The sequence below is a fragment of the Canis aureus genome, chromosome 27 (genome assembly GCF_053574225.1).
Source record: "Canis aureus isolate CA01 chromosome 27, VMU_Caureus_v.1.0, whole genome shotgun sequence".
Lineage (NCBI taxonomy): Eukaryota > Metazoa > Chordata > Mammalia > Carnivora > Canidae > Canis > Canis aureus.
In genome coordinates this window covers 20,728,142-20,749,188 of record NC_135637.1, presented here as the reverse complement: position 1 = coordinate 20,749,188, position 21,047 = coordinate 20,728,142, and the positions used below count along the sequence as shown (strand labels likewise).

The following is a 21,047-nucleotide window of genomic DNA, read 5'->3' as shown; positions in this document are numbered from 1 at the left end:
GAGACTCGGGGAAGCACACTCCAAAACCAACATACACAAAAGTAAATGTGGACACACGAATCAACAGGACAGTAGAAATTGGGCAAGTAAAACATGGAGGTGGGCAGCTAGTCACTGCCCACTGACAACAGAAGCTTATAAGAGAAAGCCACATGTTCAGTCACCTGCATCAGTCTCTCGCCTGTCAACTTCATCGTACACATCCATGGCAAGTTCTTCAAACAAATGATTACTTAGCTGCAAGTAAAAAAAATATCAGGGACACAAGGGACAAGGATTAACACTAGGAGAATGAGTGGGCACTACGACTTATTCACTCTTTAATCTCCAATGTCTTATCCAAGTCCGGTGCTTAGTAAATATCCACTGTTAAACAGACAATAGTATTTCCAGAATAGTATAGATCCTCTAGAACTATCTGCCTCCCACAGCAGTCTCACTCCTTTGTGAAATGTAGATAGGGGTGTGCTGTAAAGGAGGGGAGAATCATCTGAAGTGCATGATCACAAAGCAGGGTCCAGGTCCCAACTTTTCGTGTGACTGTTTAAAGTCCCCTCTTGTGGTCTTGGGCATTTGCCAGTGTCCCCAGATCCTAAACTTGGTGGGATAGAGATGCCAAGACATGCTGTTTTGAGAAGTTAAAACATGCCATTGCAGAATCCACCACCCACACTTCAGTAAGTCTCTTTGCTATATTCTTCAGTAAGCAGGCCTCCAATCCCAGAAAAAACTTAGCATCCCCAACAAAAGACAGCTTGTCTAATCAGCGCACAGTGCAGTGTCAGCCAATGAAACAATCTCCACACTTCTGGGTAGCCACCGGGATGGGGGAGGACAGTTGGGGTCTTCCTCAAGCTGGGTGAGGCTAAGCCTCCACCAGCATGGCTCCAGCTCTCTGAACCTTTTTCCTCATAAAACACACCCTGATGCTTGCTGGCTGTCTCTTTTTAGTTGACACTGGATTTGTTTTATCCCCTGTGTCCCTTATGTCCACACACAGTACCTGGCACTGAGATGGGGCCCAGTAAACATCCAGTCACATGCTGACCAGAAGGTATTATATGTGGCAATTTAAACTGCTGGCTAATAGACCTTATGGGAGCTTGTTAAAGGGCACACTGTTGGGTGAAAAAAGCAGCATATACAATTCTATAATTAGGATTAAGCCTCTGTTCAAAAAAATGATATGCATATAAAACAAGAATTAGAAGAAATATATCAAAATCTTGAGCCTGAATCCATTAAGAATATAGTAAATGTTAAAAAAAAAAAAAGAATATAGTGAATGCAGATGATTCCCCCTGTCCATTTCCCACATTTTCTTTAGTGTGGTTAATTTATGATTGAAAATAAACTCAGAGGGCAGCCCCGGTGGTGCAGTGGTTTAGCACTGCCTGCAGCCCAGGGCGTGATCCTGGAGACGCTGGATCGAGTCCCGCGTCGGGCTCTCTGCATGGAGCCTGCTTCTCCCTCTGCCTGTGTCTCTGCCTCTCTCTCTCTGTGTCTCTATGAATAAATAAATAAAATCTCAAAAAAAAAAAAAAAAAAAAAGAAAATAAACTCAGAGAGCCTTTTGCTAGATAAGATGATGAAGGATTGGGAACTTGAACTTGCATCATAAATATCCAGTCTTTTCCAGTAAGGGGCTACCAGCTGAGGTTATTATTCCTCAGTAACTACAACAGCAATACTGAAGGCTAAAACAAAACAAAACAAAACAAACAAAAAAAACCTGAAGGCTTACATCCCAGGCACTGTGCTATCATCACATTAATACTCACAACACCTCTATGAAGATAGATAGGAACTACTATTATCCCACTTTACAGACAAGGAGATCAAAGCACAGAAGTTAGGAGCTGGCCTGAAGTCACAGAGCCAGCAAGTGACGGACCCAAGATCCAAGTTTAAATCTCTGCAAATGTTAACACTTAACAAACATAAGAAATATGTTAGTCTTCTATTTCTTTCAGCTTCTCATCCAGGAGGGAGAGGTACTGTAGAATAAACACTGAAGTGGCACTGATCTAGCTATCCACCTCCCCACCCCCGCCCGGCCCCTGAGGAGGAGACTACAGAGTGGGGTCAACAAATAATCCCAGTAGCCCATCCTCACTGAGCAGTTCAGATCTGCAGCTGTTGATGGATCATTAGTCCCCTTTCCAGGAGAAACACCAAGGCACAGAGAGGCTAAAGAGCTTGTCATAGATGAGCTCTGTACCTGACCAGTCTGACCAGAGCCCAAGTTCTTGAGGGCTGTTCTCAACTTTGTTCTACATATTTATCTAGCACCCGCCACATGCCAGAGATATTACAAACCTGACCACTCCCCCCCGCCCCCCTTCATGCAGCTTTCAGCTTAGCAAATGCAGGTCAAAGAGAGCTTGAGTATTACATATAATGTTTGAATTATTTAAAATAAAAATTGGGTTATATATTACAAGGAATTAAAAGGAAATCACAGACTATTTAGTGCTGATTCCAAAGTTTATCACCTTAATTTTACCACATGACCTCCTTAATTTAAGAAAGGTGATAAAACACACAGACACACAAAACAGATACAGAACACAGAGACACCAAATTGCATAAAATACATTTATTTCATATAACAGTTAAATACTAGTAATGATAAATTCATTTTATGTAATATTTAGTACTTAATATTATATGAAGTGCTAGTAAATGGTCTTCTGTAAAAAGAGAAATGAAGAGGAAGTCATACGTTAGGGGAGATGCAATATCAGAGGCAGGCTTGGGGAAACTCCCACCTACACTGTCCAGGTGGTGAAATTTCAGCTACTTGAATGACAAAAGGGCCAGAAGCTGGGACAGGGGAGCATTGCACAAAGAGAGGATTCCCAGAAGAAGACATGAAGGTGGCCTCAGAGTGTTAATCCAAAAGAAGTAGATAAAAACATTCGTGCACATGCATGCACACATGCAGGGGCACTGGTTGGAAAGCAGGGAAAAACTGAATGGTGAGCACTGGATGCCACCCTTCAAGGTCATGTCAGGAAGTTAAGAATCTTAGTTCTGATTCAGAGAGCTATGAGAGCAGCCCGAGGCAGGCAATCTGGTGGTGGAAGCGGCTGGGGAAGCAACCTGGTGAGGGCTCATCTGTGGGGACCAAACTAAAAGGAAGTGAGCCCAGTGAAGTTAGTCTGTTCGGGCCCTGACTGAGGCTGAGATGGGCAGGCTGGGAAGAGGTATGCAGACTGGAGGGAGGCTGGGCCGTGCAGAACTGGGCGAGCTCTGAGCTCACACCCCGGGCAGGCCCACCAGCCCTTGCAAGCATACACTTAAGCTCTGATGAACCAGGTAGGCTATGCAAGACAGTGACGACTGTGGCCTGATCTCAAATGGCAGCAAGTGGATCTGTGGCACTCACCACTCCAACATCAGCTCGTGTCTTTCCCTAGTGTCCTAGGAGGCTACTGGAGGGCATCCCTACCCTGTAAAAGAGTGAGTCCCACTCTGACATTGAGAGAAACTAGGAACTCTCAGGAGGAAGAATAATTCCCTAATGTCAAATGCACAGTCGTTTTCAAAATGACAGAGAAAAATGCCATTACCTGAAGCAGAGCCAATAAATTGGATCTACTAAACTTATCCCCTCCTTAGGATTTTACAACATCTCAGAGTATGAAACAAAGTCATCTGGTACAGCAGGTAATGGGCGGAGGACAGGTATTATTAGCAGGATGCATGGCTTCCCACACTGAATGTCACTAGGAAACAGAGATACTCACGGATTGGAGTTTCTTCTTAGCAGCTTTTGCCAATTCAGACAAATCCAGGCTGCTAAGAAAATGTACAAAACTAATAAGCAAATAAATAAACACCATTTTTAGGAGCTCTGAAGAAGACTAAGATAGCCAAGGCCGTAAGACATTAACAGTTGAGGGACAGGGTCAGAAACAAAAATTCTACAGTCCGTTAGAGTGAGAAAAATGTGAACACAAGAACTTGTAACTCCTTTTAGAAACATCATACTCAAAAAAAAAAAAAAAAAAAAAAAAAAAAAAGAAACATCATACTCATGTAACATGATAGAGAGAAAAATAATCACTAAATAACTAGAAGACAAAAACTATTGCCGGGTTCATCACCAGGCCCTTTATGTGAGAGGTCACAATTCCTGAAGCACTAAAAAAAAAAAAAAAAAAAAACATGACAGGGAGAAATACGAAAAGGGCAGAATATGAAAAACCAGAATGGCAAGATTGTATCTGGAATTCCAGCTAATTGTTTCATTAACTCTTGATAGTATTTGTGCAAAGGTAATTGGATAAATAAGGATTTTAAAGTTCATTCTTGCAGATGTGAACTCAGCTAACCTCAGACCAGGGGCCAGCAGATTATAGCCCATTTCTTTGTTCAGCCCATGAGCTAAGCATGGTTTTTACATTTTTAGGTGGTCTGAGGGAAAAAAAAAAAAAAAAAAAAAGCAAAAGAAAAATATTTCATAACATGAGAAGAATTGTATGACACTCACATTTCAGTGTCCAGAAATGAAATTTTATTTCAGCTGATATGCCCTTCATTTACATAATGCCATGGATGCTTTCCTCTACAACTGACAGAGCTGAGTAGTTGTGACAGAGACTGTATGGTTCACAAAACCTAAAATATTTACCATCTAGCCCTTAAAAATTTTGCCAATCCCTGTTATAGACAAAGAATATCCTTTCTTACTATACAGAAATACTTTGTGATATAACCTATAGACATAATATATTGTCACGACTGGCTAAAACTGTGACAATTATCACTGACTTCAATTTTACTAATAAATTTGTTACTCATACTCTTTCAAACTTAAGTTTTACATGGTGGTTTACTTACAGCCGTCTTATTTCCAAATTGTATAGCCATAAAAGAGAAAAATGTATGGGCTTTGTTAAATACAAAATATAATACGCTTAAACACTATACAACCAAGGAAATAACAGTGACAGATAAAATTGATTGGTATTTCAATGGCCTTACCTGTCCGCCATTTGAGGTATTATAAAGTGCTGTCCATTTTTGTGATCTGAAACAGAAATCAAGTCAAAGTTTTGTTTATATAAATACTGGTAATATCAATAAAGGAACACCATCATAATTTTCCCAATTTACGTTTTGCAACTAGTAGTTTCTCATAATTATGAATTATGGGGAAGTGTTGGTGGGGGGGGGGGGGGGAGAACAGAAGTGGCCAGATTGGCTACAAACTCCCTAAGATCTGACCAGTAGAAAGAATCATATTCTCATTTTCTTTTGGTACAAAGGTCTAGACATCATTAAGCAAAAGCCTGTACTCAAGCTAATCCTACATTTTATTCCCAGTATAACTGATGATCTTTAGTCATGGACAAAACTTTTAGGGAGCTGAATTAGCTTAGAACAGGCTTTTATCAGCACTCCATGTGGGATGGGGGAGCACCCTTGGGCTCTGATGGCTCATCTTCAAATTAATCAATTAGCATAAAACCATCAGGGCTGGGGCAGGTGGTCTTCGCATATCCAGATGCGGCTTCCCTCTGCAATGCTTACTGACCCAGTCCCCATCTAGCTTCTGGAGGATGTTATCAAACACCAATGAATAAAAAGCCATTATAAATATTCACATCTAGGTTTTTGTGTAACCATTAGTCTTTATTTCTCTTGGGTAAATACCCAAGAATGGGACTTCTAGGTTATGGAGGTTATTAGGTAAATGTATGTAAAACTTGGTAAGAAACTGCTAGACTTTTTTGACAGAATAGCTCTATCATTTTGTTTACCAGCCAGCAATGTAAGAGAGTTACAGTTGCTTTACATCTTGCCACTCATGCTGTCACTTTCTTTGTCAGATTTTTAATTTTTAGTCCTTCTAATAAGTGTATAACAGTATCTCATCATGCTTTTAGCTTGCATTTCCCTAATGGCCAATGATGCTGAACGTCTCACTTCATGTGCTTATCTGGCATCTGGATAGTCTTTGCCCGGTTTGTACTGGATTCTTACTGTTGAGTTTTACATATTTAGGTATAAATATTCTGGATCCAAGTCCTTTGTTAGACATAGGATTTTCTAATATTTTCTCCCGGGCTGTGGCTTGTCTTTTCACTCTCTTTATTGTAGTTTTTGCAGAGCAAAAGCATTCAATTTTGATGAAGTCCAATTTACCAGTACTTTACTTGATCCAAGATCACAAAAATTCTTTCCTGTTTTCTCCTGGAATTTTTATACTTTTAGGTTTTACATTTAGATCTATAATTCATTTTGAGTTAGTTTTTATACCAGGTGAGAGGTACTTAGGTTTATATTTCTGCACATGGATGTCCAGTCTATATACTTAAAAAAACTATTCTTCTTCCATGTAATTGCCTTTGCAACTGTCAAAAAATCCACTGAACACACTTACGTGGGTCTATTTCTGGATTCTCTCTACTGTTTCACTGACTTGTATGTCTATCTCTTTATCATATCCACTGTCTGAGTACATCAAGAGTTAAAATTGGGTGGTGATTCTGCTCACATTCTTCTTTTGCAAAACAGTCCCATTGTAGTTCCTCTGCATTTCCATGTAAATTTCAGAATCAGCACATTTATGTCCACAGGAAAATCCTTGAATTGCATTAACTTTACAAACTAATTTGTGGATAATCAACTTGTTAACTCTATCGAGTTTTCCAACCCATAAACATAGTTTTCTCTCCACTGATTCAGGTCTTTCTTGATTTGTTTCAGCAACATTTTGTAATTTTCAGCATGTAGATCCCATGAATATTTTGTCAGATATATACACAAGCATGTAACTTGGAGCTATTATAAATGGTGGTGTTTTTCTAGCTTGTTTCCAATTGTCAACTGCTAATCTATAGAAATATGATTGATTTTTTATTGTTTCCCTTGTATTCTGCGATCTTGCTAAACTCACTTATTAGTTGTAAGAATGTTATTCTAGAATCCTTGGGATTTTCTACATAGAACCATTTTACTTATGACTAGTTGTATCGCTTCCATTTCAATCTGTATGTCTTTTATTTTTCTTGCCTTTTGACACTGGTTAGGACTTCCATGGCAACTGAATAGGAGTGGTAGGAGTGAACATCCTGGCCTTGTTTCTAATATTTGAACAAAAGCATTCAATCTTTCATCATTAAGCATGATGTTAGCTGTGGGTTTCTACAGATAATCTTTATAAGGTTAAGGAAGTCCCTTCTATTCTAAGTTTGCTAAGTTTATTTCTTTTATGAAGGATGCTGAATTTTGTTAAATGCTTTTTCTGCACCATCTGGTAAGACTGGTGGTTTTCATCTGAAAATATTTTCTAATTTTCCTTGAGATTTCCTCTTAGACCCATGGATTATTTAGAACTTTGTTGTTAATTTCCAAACATTTGGGTATTTTTCAGTTATAGTTTTATTATTTATCACTAGCTTAATTCCATTATGGTCTGAAAATATACTCTGTAGGATTTTAATTCTTTTAGATTGGTTAAGGTTTGTTATATAACCCAGTATATGGTCTACCTTGGTGAATGTTCAACATGTACTTGAAAGGAATGTGTATTCTGACAATGTTGGGTAGAGCATACACTATGTCAACTAGACGCAGTTGGCTGATGTTTTGGTTTCAGTTTGCTATCCTTGCTAATTTTCTTCTTTTAAATTTTGTTTTACTTATTTCTTTTCTTAGTTCCCATATCCAATGTGGCACTTGAACTCATGACCCCAAAAAACATCAACAGTCACATGCTCTACCAACTAAACCAGCCAAGTGTCCCATATCCTTGTTGATTTTCTTTTTTCAATTTTATTTATTTATTCATGAGAGTCACAGAGAGGCAGAGACACAGGCAGAGGGAGAAATATGATTTCTCTCCTACAGGGAGCCTGATATATGAGACTTGATCCCAGGACCCCAGGACCACAACCTGAGCCAAAGGCAGAACCTCAACCACTGGTGCTCCTTTTTTGTTGATTTTCTATCTACTAGTTCCTTCTGTTACACTAAATGAAGATGATTGAATATCCAAGAATTGTGGATTTGACCTTTCCTCCTTTTAGTTCTATCAAAATTTGTTGTATTTTGGAACTCTGTTGCTACATGTGTACACATGTGGAATTATTACATCTACTTGGTAAATTGACTGTTTTATCACCAACTTATGTCCCTCTGTATCCCTACTTAATTTTCCTTGCCCTGAAAGTCTACTTTGTTTGATATTAACATAATCACTTTAGCTTTCATTTACTGTGTTTGCAGGGCTTACCTTTTTATATCTTTCTGCTTTTAACTTACCTCTATCATTATATTTAAAGTGAGTTTCTTATAAACAGCATATAGTTAGGGCTCATTTTTTTGTCTTTTTTTTTTTAAGATTATTTATTTATTCATGAGAATACACAGAGAGGAGAGAGAGAGAGGGGGGCAGAGGGAGAAGCAGGCTCCATGCAGGGAGCCCGACGTGGGACTCGATCCCCAGTCTCCAGGATCACGCCCTGAGCTGTAGGCGGCGCTAAACCGCTGAGCCACCTGGGCTGCCCATCAGTTTTTTGTCTTAAATCTGTTCTGACAATCTCTTTTCATTTGGTACATTTAGATCATTAACATAACATTTAACGTAATTATTAACACATTTGGATTTAAGTCCATGATTTTATTATTTAGTTTCTGTTTGGGCCTCAGTTTTTTGTTCCTCTTTCTCTCTTTTTGTCTCTTTTCTGGAATGTTCTGAAGTATCTTTTGATTATTTGAGTAATTTTTAACATTCCATTTTATCTCTAGAGGTTCTGTTCACCTATCATTGCATAGTCTGTTTTCAGTGGTTGTACTACGCATTATAGTATATATATAACCTTTTGGTCTATTTAGAATATTTTGTCATGTTATGAAGAATGCAAAATCCTTACCTCCATATTTCTTTTACCTGCTCCCCTTTTTATGTCATCATTATCAAATGTATCACACTGACATATGTTGAAAACTCCACCAGATGAGCATTTAACTGTCATACATATATCAAAGAATTTAGGAGGGAAACCGTCTATTATACTTATCCAGATATTTATCATTTCAGTTGCTTTTCTTTCACTCCTGAAGTTCCAGATTCCCACTGATATCATTTCCCTTCTATCCAAAGAACTTTTTCGCATTTCTGTTAGAGCAACTAGTTCTCTTCATTTTAAAATGTCTTTATTTTGCCTTCATTCTTGAAGGTTATTTTCACTGGAAGTGGAATTCTAAACTGACAAGTTCTTTTCTTTCAGGACTTTAAAAAGTTGTTCTAGGGCAGCCCAGGTGGCTCAGTGGTTTAGTGCTTGCCTTCAGCCCAGGGCATGATCCCGGGGTCCCGGGATCAAGTCCCATGTCAGGCTCCCTGCATGGAGCCTGCTTCTCCCTCTGCCTGGCTCTCTGCCTCTCTCTCTCTCTCATTAATAAATAAAAATAAAATCTTAAAAAAAATAAATAAATAAAAAGGTGTTCTACTTTTCATCTCCACTATTTCCAATTAAAATCCACATTCAAAAAATAAAATACGGTAAAATAAAATTCACATTCATTCAAACAATTGACTTTTCATGTTACGTCGTTTTTTTCCTTGGCTGCTTTCAAATGTTTTGTTTTTTCAGCAGTTTGATTTTGATGTGTCTGAGTGAGGATTTCATTGAGTTTATCCCATTTGGGATTCTCTGAGCTACTTAAATCTATAAATCTATTGTCTTTTGCCAAATCTAGAATTTTGAACCCATGTTTCTTCAAATATTTTATCTGTACCAGGCTTTCTGATCTCTTTCTGGGAGTCTGAGGATACAAACATGACATTCTGATATTGTCCCATAGGTCCTTGGGCTCTGTATTCAGTTTCTTTTTCCTCCCACTCTTTTTTCTCTCTTTTGTTCAGACTGGGTAATTTCTAGTGATCTATTTCAATTCACTGACTCTTTTCTTTGTCATCTCCACAATCTGCTCTTAAGCCCATTCAGCAGGCACCTGGGTGGCTCTGTGGTTGAGTGTCTGCCTTTGGCTCAGGTCATGATCCCGGGGTCCTGGGGATCGAGTCCCACATTGGGCTCCCCATGGGAAGTCTGCTTCTCCCCTGCTTCTCTCTCTGCCTATGTCTCTGCTTCTGTCTCTCTCATGAATAAGTGAAAATAAAATCTTAAAAAAAAAAAAAAGCCCATTCAGTGAGTTTTAAAATTTTAGTTATTGTGTTTTTCAGTTCAACATCTCTATTTGGTTCTTTTTATGTCTTTTGTTTCTCCATATTTCTATTTGAAAAATACACAGTCTATATTTCTATTTACTTCAAGAACATTCATGCTTAGTTCTTAAAGTATGATGTTACCATCTGCTTTAGTCTTTGATAATTCCAACATCTGTGTCATGTAGGGTTGGTATTTGTTGACTATCTTTTCCCCTGCCACGTCTTTGGGATTTTCCTGGTTCTTCATATGTCAATAATTATAGCTGATATTCTGGATGCTTTGAGAATTTTGTTGTGAGATGCTAAGTCTTCTTTAAATTCTATGGAGAATGTTAATTTTTGTTTTAGCAAACAACTGACCAGGTTAGGTTCTGCCTCCTGGGCCAAGTGGTGAGAGGATAGACAGAAAAATAAAAGCAATCAGGATTCTCCTCCTGCTCTCAGTCAGAGATTTAGGCAGATGTGCCACCACTGCTGCAGCCACAGGATTGCCTAGAGGCTGGGGTGGGGGGAAAAAGGAAGAAGGAGAAAAAAAAAAAAAAAAAGAACCCTAGGGGAATCCTCCAATTCTCTGTCCTGTAGGATCTCATTTACTGCACTGTAGACCAGAAAGAGAAGCCTTCTTTGCACCTGCTATACAGTTCCAGATTTCAGGCTATCACGAAAGCCATATCAGAAGCAAAATAGGACACTAATCACCAGTTTGATGTTACTCTGAGTTCCCTAACACACCATCCAGAGTCCTTAGATAGCTACACTAAATGCTTTTGGTCCAGCTTTTGCTTTTAATTATATTTAGCAGGAAAGAAAAGGTGGGGTGTGCTTACCCCATCTCACTGGGAACTGGAACCACACCAGGGCCTCTTAACTCTACCATACAACTAGGTAAGTGAATCACTGTGTAGGTATATGTGGATATTCTAGTCAGGGATTGGCAAACTTTCTGTAAAGGGCCAGACGGTAAATATTTTTTGCTTTGTAGCCTATGGTCTTTGTTGCAACTACTCAACCTACTCTTTTTTCTTTCCTTTTCTTTCTGTAATCTTTGCACACAATATGGGGCTCAAACTCATAATCCCCAAATTAAGAGTCACATGCTCTATTGACTGAGCTAGCCAGCCCCTCAATCTACTCAGTTTTGCTGCACTAGTGTGAAAGCAGCCACACAATATGTAAACAAATGGGCATGGCTATCTTGCAACAAAACTTCAATTAAATAAACAAGTGACAGGCTAGATTTGGCCCACTGACCCTGGTTTGCTGACCCCAGTTCTACTTCATAAGTAAAGTTGGCTAATGGCAAAGTTCATTTTGGACTCTTCCATTTCTTGGAAGAATTCTCCAGATAACTACCTAAGTTATTGCTCTGCTCTTCCATTCCTTTTTTTTTTTTTTTAAAGATTTTATTTATTTATTCATGAGAGATACACAGAGAGAGACAGAGAGAGAGGCAGAGACACAGGCAGAGGGAGAAGCAGGCTCCATGCCAGGAGCCTGACGCGGGACCCGATCCCGGAACTCCAGGATCATGCCCTGGGCTAAAGGCAGGCACTAAACCACTGAGCCACCCGGGCTGCACATGCTCTTCCATTCCTAATCCTGTTATGTGCAAGAACTATGGTGCACATTCAATTTTGGTTGGATTATGCTCTTTGATTGTTGAAATAGTTACTCCTCTGGAGCTAAAGTCTTAAAAACTAAAATTCAAGGAGTTTTGTTCACATATAACTGAAAATGCTAGTTATTTCAAATAAAAAAATCCTTATTTACAATTTTCTCAAGGATACCTTAAAGTAGAGGTCTTGGGTAATAGTGTTCCAACTTGTTTTTCCAGACGCTAACTGATTGAAGGTGTAGAGAGACTGCTATCCTTTCACTCACCTGGTTTCCTGCCACAGAGATAGAAGGCTAGTCTGTCAGTCAGCTCATACTGTATTTCGACAAGGCGTTCCGCCAGTTCATGGTGCCCTCCTTGCCTACCAAGAGAAAACAAAGTACCATTTATATGCCTTACCAGCCACTGGCTCTCAAATGAAAAAGTACAGAGATGTCTTCCAAGACACCTGAGCAATTTACCAAATGTGACTTCTTAGAATAATCAACCTTTTGTGTGAGGTAAATTGTCAAAGTCTACTTTGATTCCCACCTCTATAAACTGTTTTCATAGTCTGAACTACCCCCTCTCCTTTCCTAATTTACATAACAGAATACTTAATAAGGAAACGGAGGACTTATGGGACATATAAAGAATCATTTCATTTAATGAGGTAGAAAATAAAACCAATAAATGATCTAGAGTAGAGGTTCTCAAAAATTAACTAGTGCGCTTTAAAAAAACATGTAGATATCCAGGCCCCAACCGTGGGAATTCTGAATCAGGACAGGACGAGTGTGAATGTCAATTTTGAAGAAGGTCCTTTCCTTAGGGGTTCCTGATGCAGCCAGTCTGATTCCAGATGAGAGTTTAGTAACCACTTCAAGGTCTGTAATTCAGGGAGAGACAGACCAACAGAATGCACAGCTCACACTTGTAGCTAGGTTTACCTGCTTAACTTCAATTTCTATAAGAGAAAACATGAGGTTTGTCTTTCTTAACTCACCAAGTAAATACTTAAGCTGCTTGAAATCCTTTTAGCAACCAGGCATATAAATAAATTATTACACAGAGAGACTATTTTATATGCAAGGTACACATGAGGAAACTCCAAAGTAAGTGACATTTAAGTATCATGTACTGAGGGTTCTCTTCCTCTTAAAAGCTGAAGTCTCGTTTCTGCCACTTTCTTTTCCTACCTTTCAAGACACTACAAAATATTCCTCTGACCTACCACACGTTTGATTTCTGAGATACGGATCTCTTTCCCTCATTCTTTTTAAATAGCTGTGAAATCAGGAAGTATACTACAATTGATGGTACATCATCATTTAATCAGCTAAGTTGTTCTTAAGTGGTAGGTGACATAATGACGACCCATATAGTCAGTGGAGTCTCAGATCTAGGAAATACTATATTCCTCAATACCCAAGTTCTTATTATTCCTAGACACACTCTGCTCCATCCAGTAAACTCCTCTGCTGTGCTGAAAATGCCCTGTCCATCCCTCCCTCCTGAACGTAAACTCAATCCTTCTCTTTCACTTGGAATGTCTTAGCTTCTCCTTCACACACCCAAATCCAACCCATTTTTTAAAGACCAACTAAAGAAGTTTCTTACTAACTTAGGTCAAAACGAAGAAACCCTACATATGCCTTTTAAGACCAGTTATCCATTTTGGCAATGAATTCCACATTATCTTGCCTCCTTTAACTCTTTCATGTATTTATGAATCATCTCCTCCATGAGATAATAAATTCTGGGAAGGCACAATTTTGGCATTTCACCCATTTTATCCTCTGCAGAACAGTAGAATGCTTTGCAGTTGATAAAAAATTAATTTGGAAAAAGAAAGATGAGCCATCTTCTACCATTTAAATGATATTCAAGGCTAACATGGATTTTTTTATTTTTCCAGCATTTCACAAAGTTTTTAAAACAAGAAGAAACTTAAGGAATTTTATTGCAAGCACCCAGACATCTGCTACCTAAAACCTATAATTAACATTTTACTATTACTTGTTTAATCGCCTACCTATCTATATAGCTCTGTTTTTTAAGTTCAAGCAATGACTAAACATATTAAGAAACTGAGGAGTGGGTTTTGCAATTCTTGATACTTGCTTTGGACTATGGCTCAAATACCATTGCATTAGAAATCATTTGAAAGACTGGAAGCTAAGCACACTGGAAGCTAAGCACATTAGCTAAGCTAATGGTTCTACCTCCTCCAACTCTGCCAGGCTCTGAGCTCTTATGTATTTGAAATGCCTTCATCTGTAAAATAATGGGAGATGTATATCCTTAACTTAAAGGGGTTAAATGTTAATCATACACAATTTAGCCACCAACAATGAATAATACCCAACATAAATAATCCCTAACCAAAGATGCAGTGACAAGAAATCTAGGTCTCTCACCTTGCATAATCCACAGGAGTTTTTCCACTAGAATCCTGTGTGCCTGGGTCTGCTCCATATACTGCCAATAATTCTGCCTGTAAAATCTGCCCTGCTTTGGAGGCAACGTGGAGTGGGGTGTTTCCTTTTTCCTGAGAAATATTAATAAAAAGTAGATTAACAAGCAAATTAAATAAAACTAAAGGCTACAACAAACACAACCCACTTAGTTTCAATTTAGTATCTGAATCAATTCATGCTTTTCTCACAGGGTGAAAGAAGTTGGCTTGTGCTCCTAAAGATAACAGCCTCAAACAGGTTTCAAGATTCCCTGTTCTCACGCTTGAATGAAGTTGCTGAAAAACACACAAATCAAAAAAGTATTTGTTAAAAGTATAAAGAATGGTATACTATAGCAGCTGGCAGATCATTTTAATATACATTATATTAGTGATAATCAGTTATTTAGCTCAGTAAGCCTCTCCCTTGCTGGTCACAACCACTCCAGAGCTCTAAGGTGGGGCCAGGTCCATTTTACTGATAAGGAAATAAGGATGGGAAGGCTGATTTGCCCAAATGCACAATCTAAGTGGTACAATCAGACCTGAAGTGAAAGGGGGTATGAGAAGATAGGTGAACACAGCTCTGAAGTCTCAAAGACCTGAAGTTAAAACCATATACCCTTCAAGTTGTGTGACCTTGTGGAAGTTCTTTAAACAATCTGAACCTTAGTTTTCTCAGCTCTAAAATGGTGAAAACAATGCCACTTATTCAAGGATTACTGTAAGGAGTCAATGATATAACAAAATGCTCAGCATGGAGCCTGGTATACAGGAAACACTCAAAGAATACAACTGCTGTTATTATAATCATTATTATTTGTTGTTGTTATTTAACCTAGGGCTTTAGGGCTGCGTACCCCATGCTGTAAACTACTGGATTCTGCTTTATAGCACACCCTCTTCATAACAACATTCTTGGCCTTGTATACAATACTTTAACAAAATCTTTCAGGCTGGGAAATAGGCCTGGTGTATACCAAATTCTGTACCACTGCAGAAAAGCTCTTAAACATGCAGAAGATTAGCTGCTTTTTTCAAGTCTAACCTAGAATTGTCTAAAATGCAATAACCCTTATTATAAAAATGCAGAAGTCTACTCCAGCATCTATATCCACACCTTATTTTTACAATTAATGTATTTAATATTCTTAAGTTGTGGTAAAAACCCCATGCCAAGCTTATTAACGGAAGTAACAGTTATATATGTTTTCTATGCAAAGTTTAAAATTCCTTTTTTTTTTTTTTGCAAAGTTTAAAATTCTGATTGCAAGTGTCCAAGCTCTGTGCGAACATTTCCTAAAAGCAGTGCTTTGAAAATAAAAATGCATGTTTCTCATGGCATCTCTCAAAATCATGCAAAGGCCCACATAAAGAAAACCATCTACTCATTTTACAAGTATAATAAAGAATCATAAGCACTACAGCTTTCAGTCATCCTGCTTCCTGAAGATCCTACTCAGTATGCAACCCAGAAACCTAAAGAGGTCCCTCGAACTTTCTAGTCCCTTCTAGAAACAAACTCAAGGGATGGTTCCTATTTTAAAGTTAAATGAAAAACTTTTAGGGATACAATTTTAGGGGTGTCTGGGTGGCTCAGTTGGTTAAGCGTCTGTCTTCGGCTCAGGTCATGATCCCAGGGTCCTGGGATCAATTCAGTGGGGAGTCTGCTTCTCCCTCTCCCTCTCTCTCTGCCCCTCCACCTGCTCGTGCTCACCTTCCCTCTCTTTTTTAAAAAAGATTTTAATTATTTGAGATAAAGATTTTATTTATTTATTTGAGAGACAGAGAGATAGTGAAAGAGAGAACATGAGCAGTCGGGAGAGGGAGAAGCAGGTTCCCTGCGGGGTTCATTCAGAGGATCCTGGGGGCCATATCCTGAATTGAAGGTAGGTGCTCAACCAACTGAGCCACCCAGGTGCCTCAAGAAATATAATTTCAAAACCATTTCTGAAAAACATAAATAATTTTCTAGATACATACTTATTTTTCCTTGTACCTCCTTGTACCTCCACTAACATAGAATGGCTGCCATTTGAACTAAAATTAAAGATGTAACCAACTGCAAAAAAGGTTGTTATTAATTATTTAGAGTACTGAAAGTTTCTGTTTTGTTTTTCTTTTCTTCCTCTTTAAGTTTTTTTCAAACAAAACAATATATCATTTGATCCAGCAGTTTTAGGGATTTTAAAAAGCGTGACCCACCTTGCTAAGATCTTTGGCAGTCATACTGTCATCATCCCGGCAAGGCAAGCGATGGACAAATGCTAACATCTGATATTTGGCTCTGATGAATTCTGCTTTATTAGGACTGATTACCACCCAGAAAAAAAAGAAAGAAAGAAAGCTGCTTACTTGCAGTTCAGATGCAACATTTCCCATTCTTTAGGCCGTAAAAAGAAAAGGAAGTGACCCATATCCCCTACTAGAGAAGAAAATGAATGACACTGAAATAAGTTCCAGCAGGAGTTTAAGACCTGAAGTCTCAAAACATCAATTAGTCATTCTAAAGGCCAGGACTGCAGAATACTTGCTTTTTAGAGCTTCTCTCTTTGTAATTTTCTTAACTGACCTACAGCCTTGTGAGGAAGCAGCATTGTATCCCATCCTATAGGTGAGGCATCAGGCAGACCAGAGCCCAGAATGGAGATTTTTGGTCTGATTGCCTCTTGTTTGAGCACCTAAGCTTAAATCAGATTACATTAACAGTCTCTGAGCATTAGTGTCAAACATGGAGAAGCCACTGACTTGTGCTGTACAACCATGCAAAAGAGATGGTCCTGTGCCTGGCCTTGTTCTGCATTCCTAAGAGCAGAGAGCTCAATGCACAATTGGGGTGTAACCACCTCCTGTGCTGCCCTTGTGGGGGCTGGTCCAAAGTAGCTGCACTCCTTTTAGTGGGCCCCAAGTGTTATGAAGAAATAAAAGTATTTATAAACATTCCACTCACTGTACTTTATCCTGTGGATTAGCTTTACGTCTTCCGCTCATAATAGAGGCAGGGTCCAGCAAAGAATGTTCCCATATAGAATTAGCACCATTATTATACAAAGTTTCAACCATCTAAAAACCAAGCAGTATAAAATCATATTTTAATTTCTTTCCACAAATATTCACTGGAAATTACAGTGACTGAACTGGGAAAACCAAGACCCACTGCACGGCGAGGATGTCTTACAAATCATTGCTTTCTGATTCTAGAATGAGAAAGATGAACCTATATGCAGGATTCAGGTCTGACCAGGAAGATGGCTAAGTACCTAAAAGAGTTTGATTAGATTATTCTTACAGATTATGAAGGAAGAGCACTCTGACACTTTGGGGTAAGCCTGATTATCCAAATACTATTTTCAAGATTCTTAACCCATGTACTGTCTAGACTTTCCATCTAATATTTTTCTTTAAATCTACTCATTAAAAAAACAAAAAACAAAAAAACTTTTACTAGCAATTATGGCTTGATGTGCTAGTTAAAGTTTTCCAATACACAGTAAAATAATGCAACCATTAAAATAAATATGTATTACCTACATCTGTCTTTTGAGTACCACTGGTGGTTCATGTGCCATACTTTCAGAATTGTTCTTTTAGGGTCAAGCCTGGCATTTTAAACTACTCATCTCCGGACTTTCTTCAGGCCCTATAATGAAATCTGTAAACAAAGACCTGAGAGCAGTAAATACCCACTTTCACATGAGAATGAGTTGTTAGAAACTTCTGAGTAAAAGTTATTAATAAACCATATTTCCCAATTTCATTTCAAAGCATGAATCCTGACCCAACCCCATCTGTGTTTCTGCATTAGTGGAGACACTGTCACATCAGAGACCCAAACCCACTTGTTTTAGTCCCCTTGGCTTATACAGGCAAGTTTAAGAGACACATTGTGCAGCTGCCACAGATTTAGTAAAATATGTACTCAAGACAAATGAAGGCGAAACACATGCTTAATTCTGACTTCCAAATAAAACTTGAAGAATGTGCACCCCAAAATAGAAGTACAGGTGACATGACATTCAACCCCAAATAAAACAAAGACCTCACTTAACACTTAGCAGTGTAAGGCATTCAATCGAAACATGTTAACTCAATATCCTCTTTAACCTGTAACAAGAACTTCAAGAAAACTTAAATCAGATGTTTCAGGAATTTTAGAGGAATCTCAGTCCATGCTTCCATCAAAGCAGGAAATGTAAGGAAAAGCCTGAGACTGTAGCTTTCAGAAACATTTATTGTGGTATACAGAAAAGATGGACTATTTAAAAATAATTTCTGGTGACAGTCCAGAAAGTGAGCAGTAAAATGCTACCAATAAATTTTAACAATTATTTTTGTATCTATAATTAAGATTTTGGCACAAGATTTATTTGTTAGGAGGGGGATAAAAAAAGCTCAAATGACAAATTCAGTTCTTACATACAGCATTAATAGGCATAGCACCTCTATTCAGCTGATTGAAACATTTTTATAAGATTTAAGGAGTAGGAGAAATTTTAGTTCCTAAAACTATGAGCCCGAAGAGCTCAAATTACAAACTGTGAGAATTCTTAGTCTTTACCTGCAGCAACGTGGGAGGCCACGGTGTGTGTTTAAGATGCCTTACTTGAGAGATGTGGCGCCCTAGGCTCCGATGGACACTGCAGCACTCGTCACATATAAAAGTTCCCCTATTTACTGATGCCCAGGAAGGATCTGGAAAGAAGAATGACATCTCAATGGCGAGGATACCAGGTGGCTGCTATACTGCCAGATGGCCAAAGATGACTGAGGTTTGGTTTTTCAGAAAAACGAGACATTTCTGTTGTTTTATTTTTATTTTTATTTTTTTATTTCTGTTGTTTTAGAATGCTAGTCAACACACAAAGCTGGTGAGCCTGTCTGATGTTACCACCTATCTTGGCTGATCGAGTACATTAATTGAGACTAAATACATGAGCTGAAGCCCTAAATAACCAGTTGTCTCCTTCTGGTACAGGGCTACAGTCTGTAGACCTAATATAATCTACCATCTCAGAGACAGGCTTCTTCACTCAACATAAGACAAACTGAGAGGGTACAGGTGAATCATTTCAAATCCATCTCCACAAACAGCAAGATAACATAACCATGTCAGTGAAAAATCCACATAGCATTATCTGAAGTAAATGGTGCAGAGACTGTAACCCTAATCTACTGCCATTATCTCTGCATGGCTCTGGGCTCAGCAGAAAGCTGCAAGCAACACAACAGTAAAACTGTTGGCTGTGGTGGCTTGGAGGACACACTGAGGAACCTGGCCTTCTCTGCTAGGAAATGTTCTATGACATCCATTAGTCATTTCAAATAAACTGCTAAGTTCTACCTTGCAACTGATCTGAAAGAACAGAAGTGGGAACAACAGCAACCTCAAAGAGGTAAAGATGTAAAATAAAAGTGAGTAATATTTTTGGTGCATGTACAATACGTTTTCCCACCAAGTCTCATGGAGCTTTAGCAGACATCCTTTGAGACAAGACATAATTCGTAGTTGGTAAGCAGTGAGAATAATCCACACTGGGCAAGTAAACTGAACACATACTTAGAAACCCCAGATTTCGTCAGACTCACAATGGGGTGACAATAGGTGCCACTCAAGCTGCTTGGTCTAAGAGTTATATTTAAAAATTATTCAATGTCCACAAAAATCTCTAAAATGCATGTACACCATCTTTACCATTTTTAACAGTTTATTCAAATCCTTTCCAACCATATAATGAAAAGTTAGGAGATTTCAATCAGAGACAAATCCTGGGAGTCAGAGGGTGTGGTGGTTGAGAGGGTGGCTCTGGAGACAAGCAGTCCAGGGTTGGAACCCTAACTCTGCCACTTCTCGCACAATGATCTCAGACAAGTTATATGAGTATCCTCTCACTATGGATTGAATGGGAATAATAGTATATGTCAGAGTAGGGGGGCACATAAAGGGTAAAACTCCTTGCATATAGTAAGTACTCAGTAATGTGAGCTGTTATAACTATTCTAAATTATTTCCTAAGTACCATTCAGATATTTTCAAGGGCTCGCTGAAATTCTCGATAACTGAAAAAGTTTTTAATTTCTTAAAATTTATTCATGAGAGACACAGAGAGGCAGAGGCATAGGCACAGGGACAGGGAGAAGCAGGCTTCTTGTGGAGAACCCGATGCAGGACCTGATCCCAGGACCCTGGGATCATGACCTGAGCCAAAGGGAGATGCTCAACCACTGAGCCACCCAGGCATCCCTGAAAAAGTTTCTGATTGTCAATACTTAAAACATCAAATGATTCAGGTGAACTATTACTACAATGAAAAATCTCAAGCGGAGTTTTCAGGTAGTTTTTTTTTTTTTTTTTTTTTTTTTTAGTTTTCAGGTAGTTGAGTTCAGAGAACGAGCTATTTAAAATGAATGAGGTTTGGGGCACCTCAGTGGCTTAGCTGGTCAAGTGATTGACTCTTGATTTTGGCTCAGGTCATGATCTCAGAGTCATGAGATCAGTCTCCACACTCAGCACAGACTCCGCTTGGGATTGTCTCTCATCTCCTTCTGCAAGTGTGCAGGAGTATGTGAGTGCACACTAGCTGTCTTTCTCTCTATATATAAAATAAAAATTAATTCCAAATGAATTAAAGTCATTAAAAAAGAAAAGTATTTGCTAAAATGTGGTTATGGCTAAAGGTTTGCCCTGAAATAAAAGAGAAAATAATTCATTGTAAGTATAACTCCGTCAATACTACTATGCTATTCGGAAATGCAAAGATTGGAAACAAGAAGATGAAAGATCCCTACAAAGATATGTAAATACACTGCTTTTT

The 21,047-nt window shown here is 38.5% G+C and overlaps 1 protein-coding gene across 15 annotated transcripts in view; it reads right to left on the bottom strand.

The window, feature by feature from the left end:
- GIT2 (GIT ArfGAP 2) overlaps positions 1–21,047 on the bottom strand; it is a 47,031-nt gene that overhangs the window by 23,525 nt on the left and 2,459 nt on the right. For 11 of the 15 annotated variants that reach the window (XM_077875973.1, XM_077875976.1, XM_077875983.1 and 8 more), the window contains exons 2-10: positions 18,794–18,927; positions 17,186–17,298; positions 16,441–16,546; positions 14,446–14,532; positions 14,198–14,328; positions 12,065–12,159; positions 4,993–5,038; positions 3,753–3,804; positions 165–237 (exon numbers count right to left, since the gene is read on the bottom strand). In XM_077875973.1, the coding sequence (XP_077732099.1) occupies positions 165–237; positions 3,753–3,804; positions 4,993–5,038; positions 12,065–12,159; positions 14,198–14,328; positions 14,446–14,532; positions 16,441–16,546; positions 17,186–17,298; positions 18,794–18,927 (837 nt within the window). Of the gene's footprint in view, positions 1–164; positions 238–3,752; positions 3,805–4,992; positions 5,039–12,064; positions 12,160–14,197; positions 14,329–14,445; positions 14,533–16,440; positions 16,547–17,185; positions 17,299–17,762; positions 17,902–18,793; positions 18,932–21,047 lie in introns of those variants that run through there. The other 4 variants (XM_077875974.1, XM_077875978.1, XM_077875979.1 and 1 more) reach the window with 3 other exon arrangements.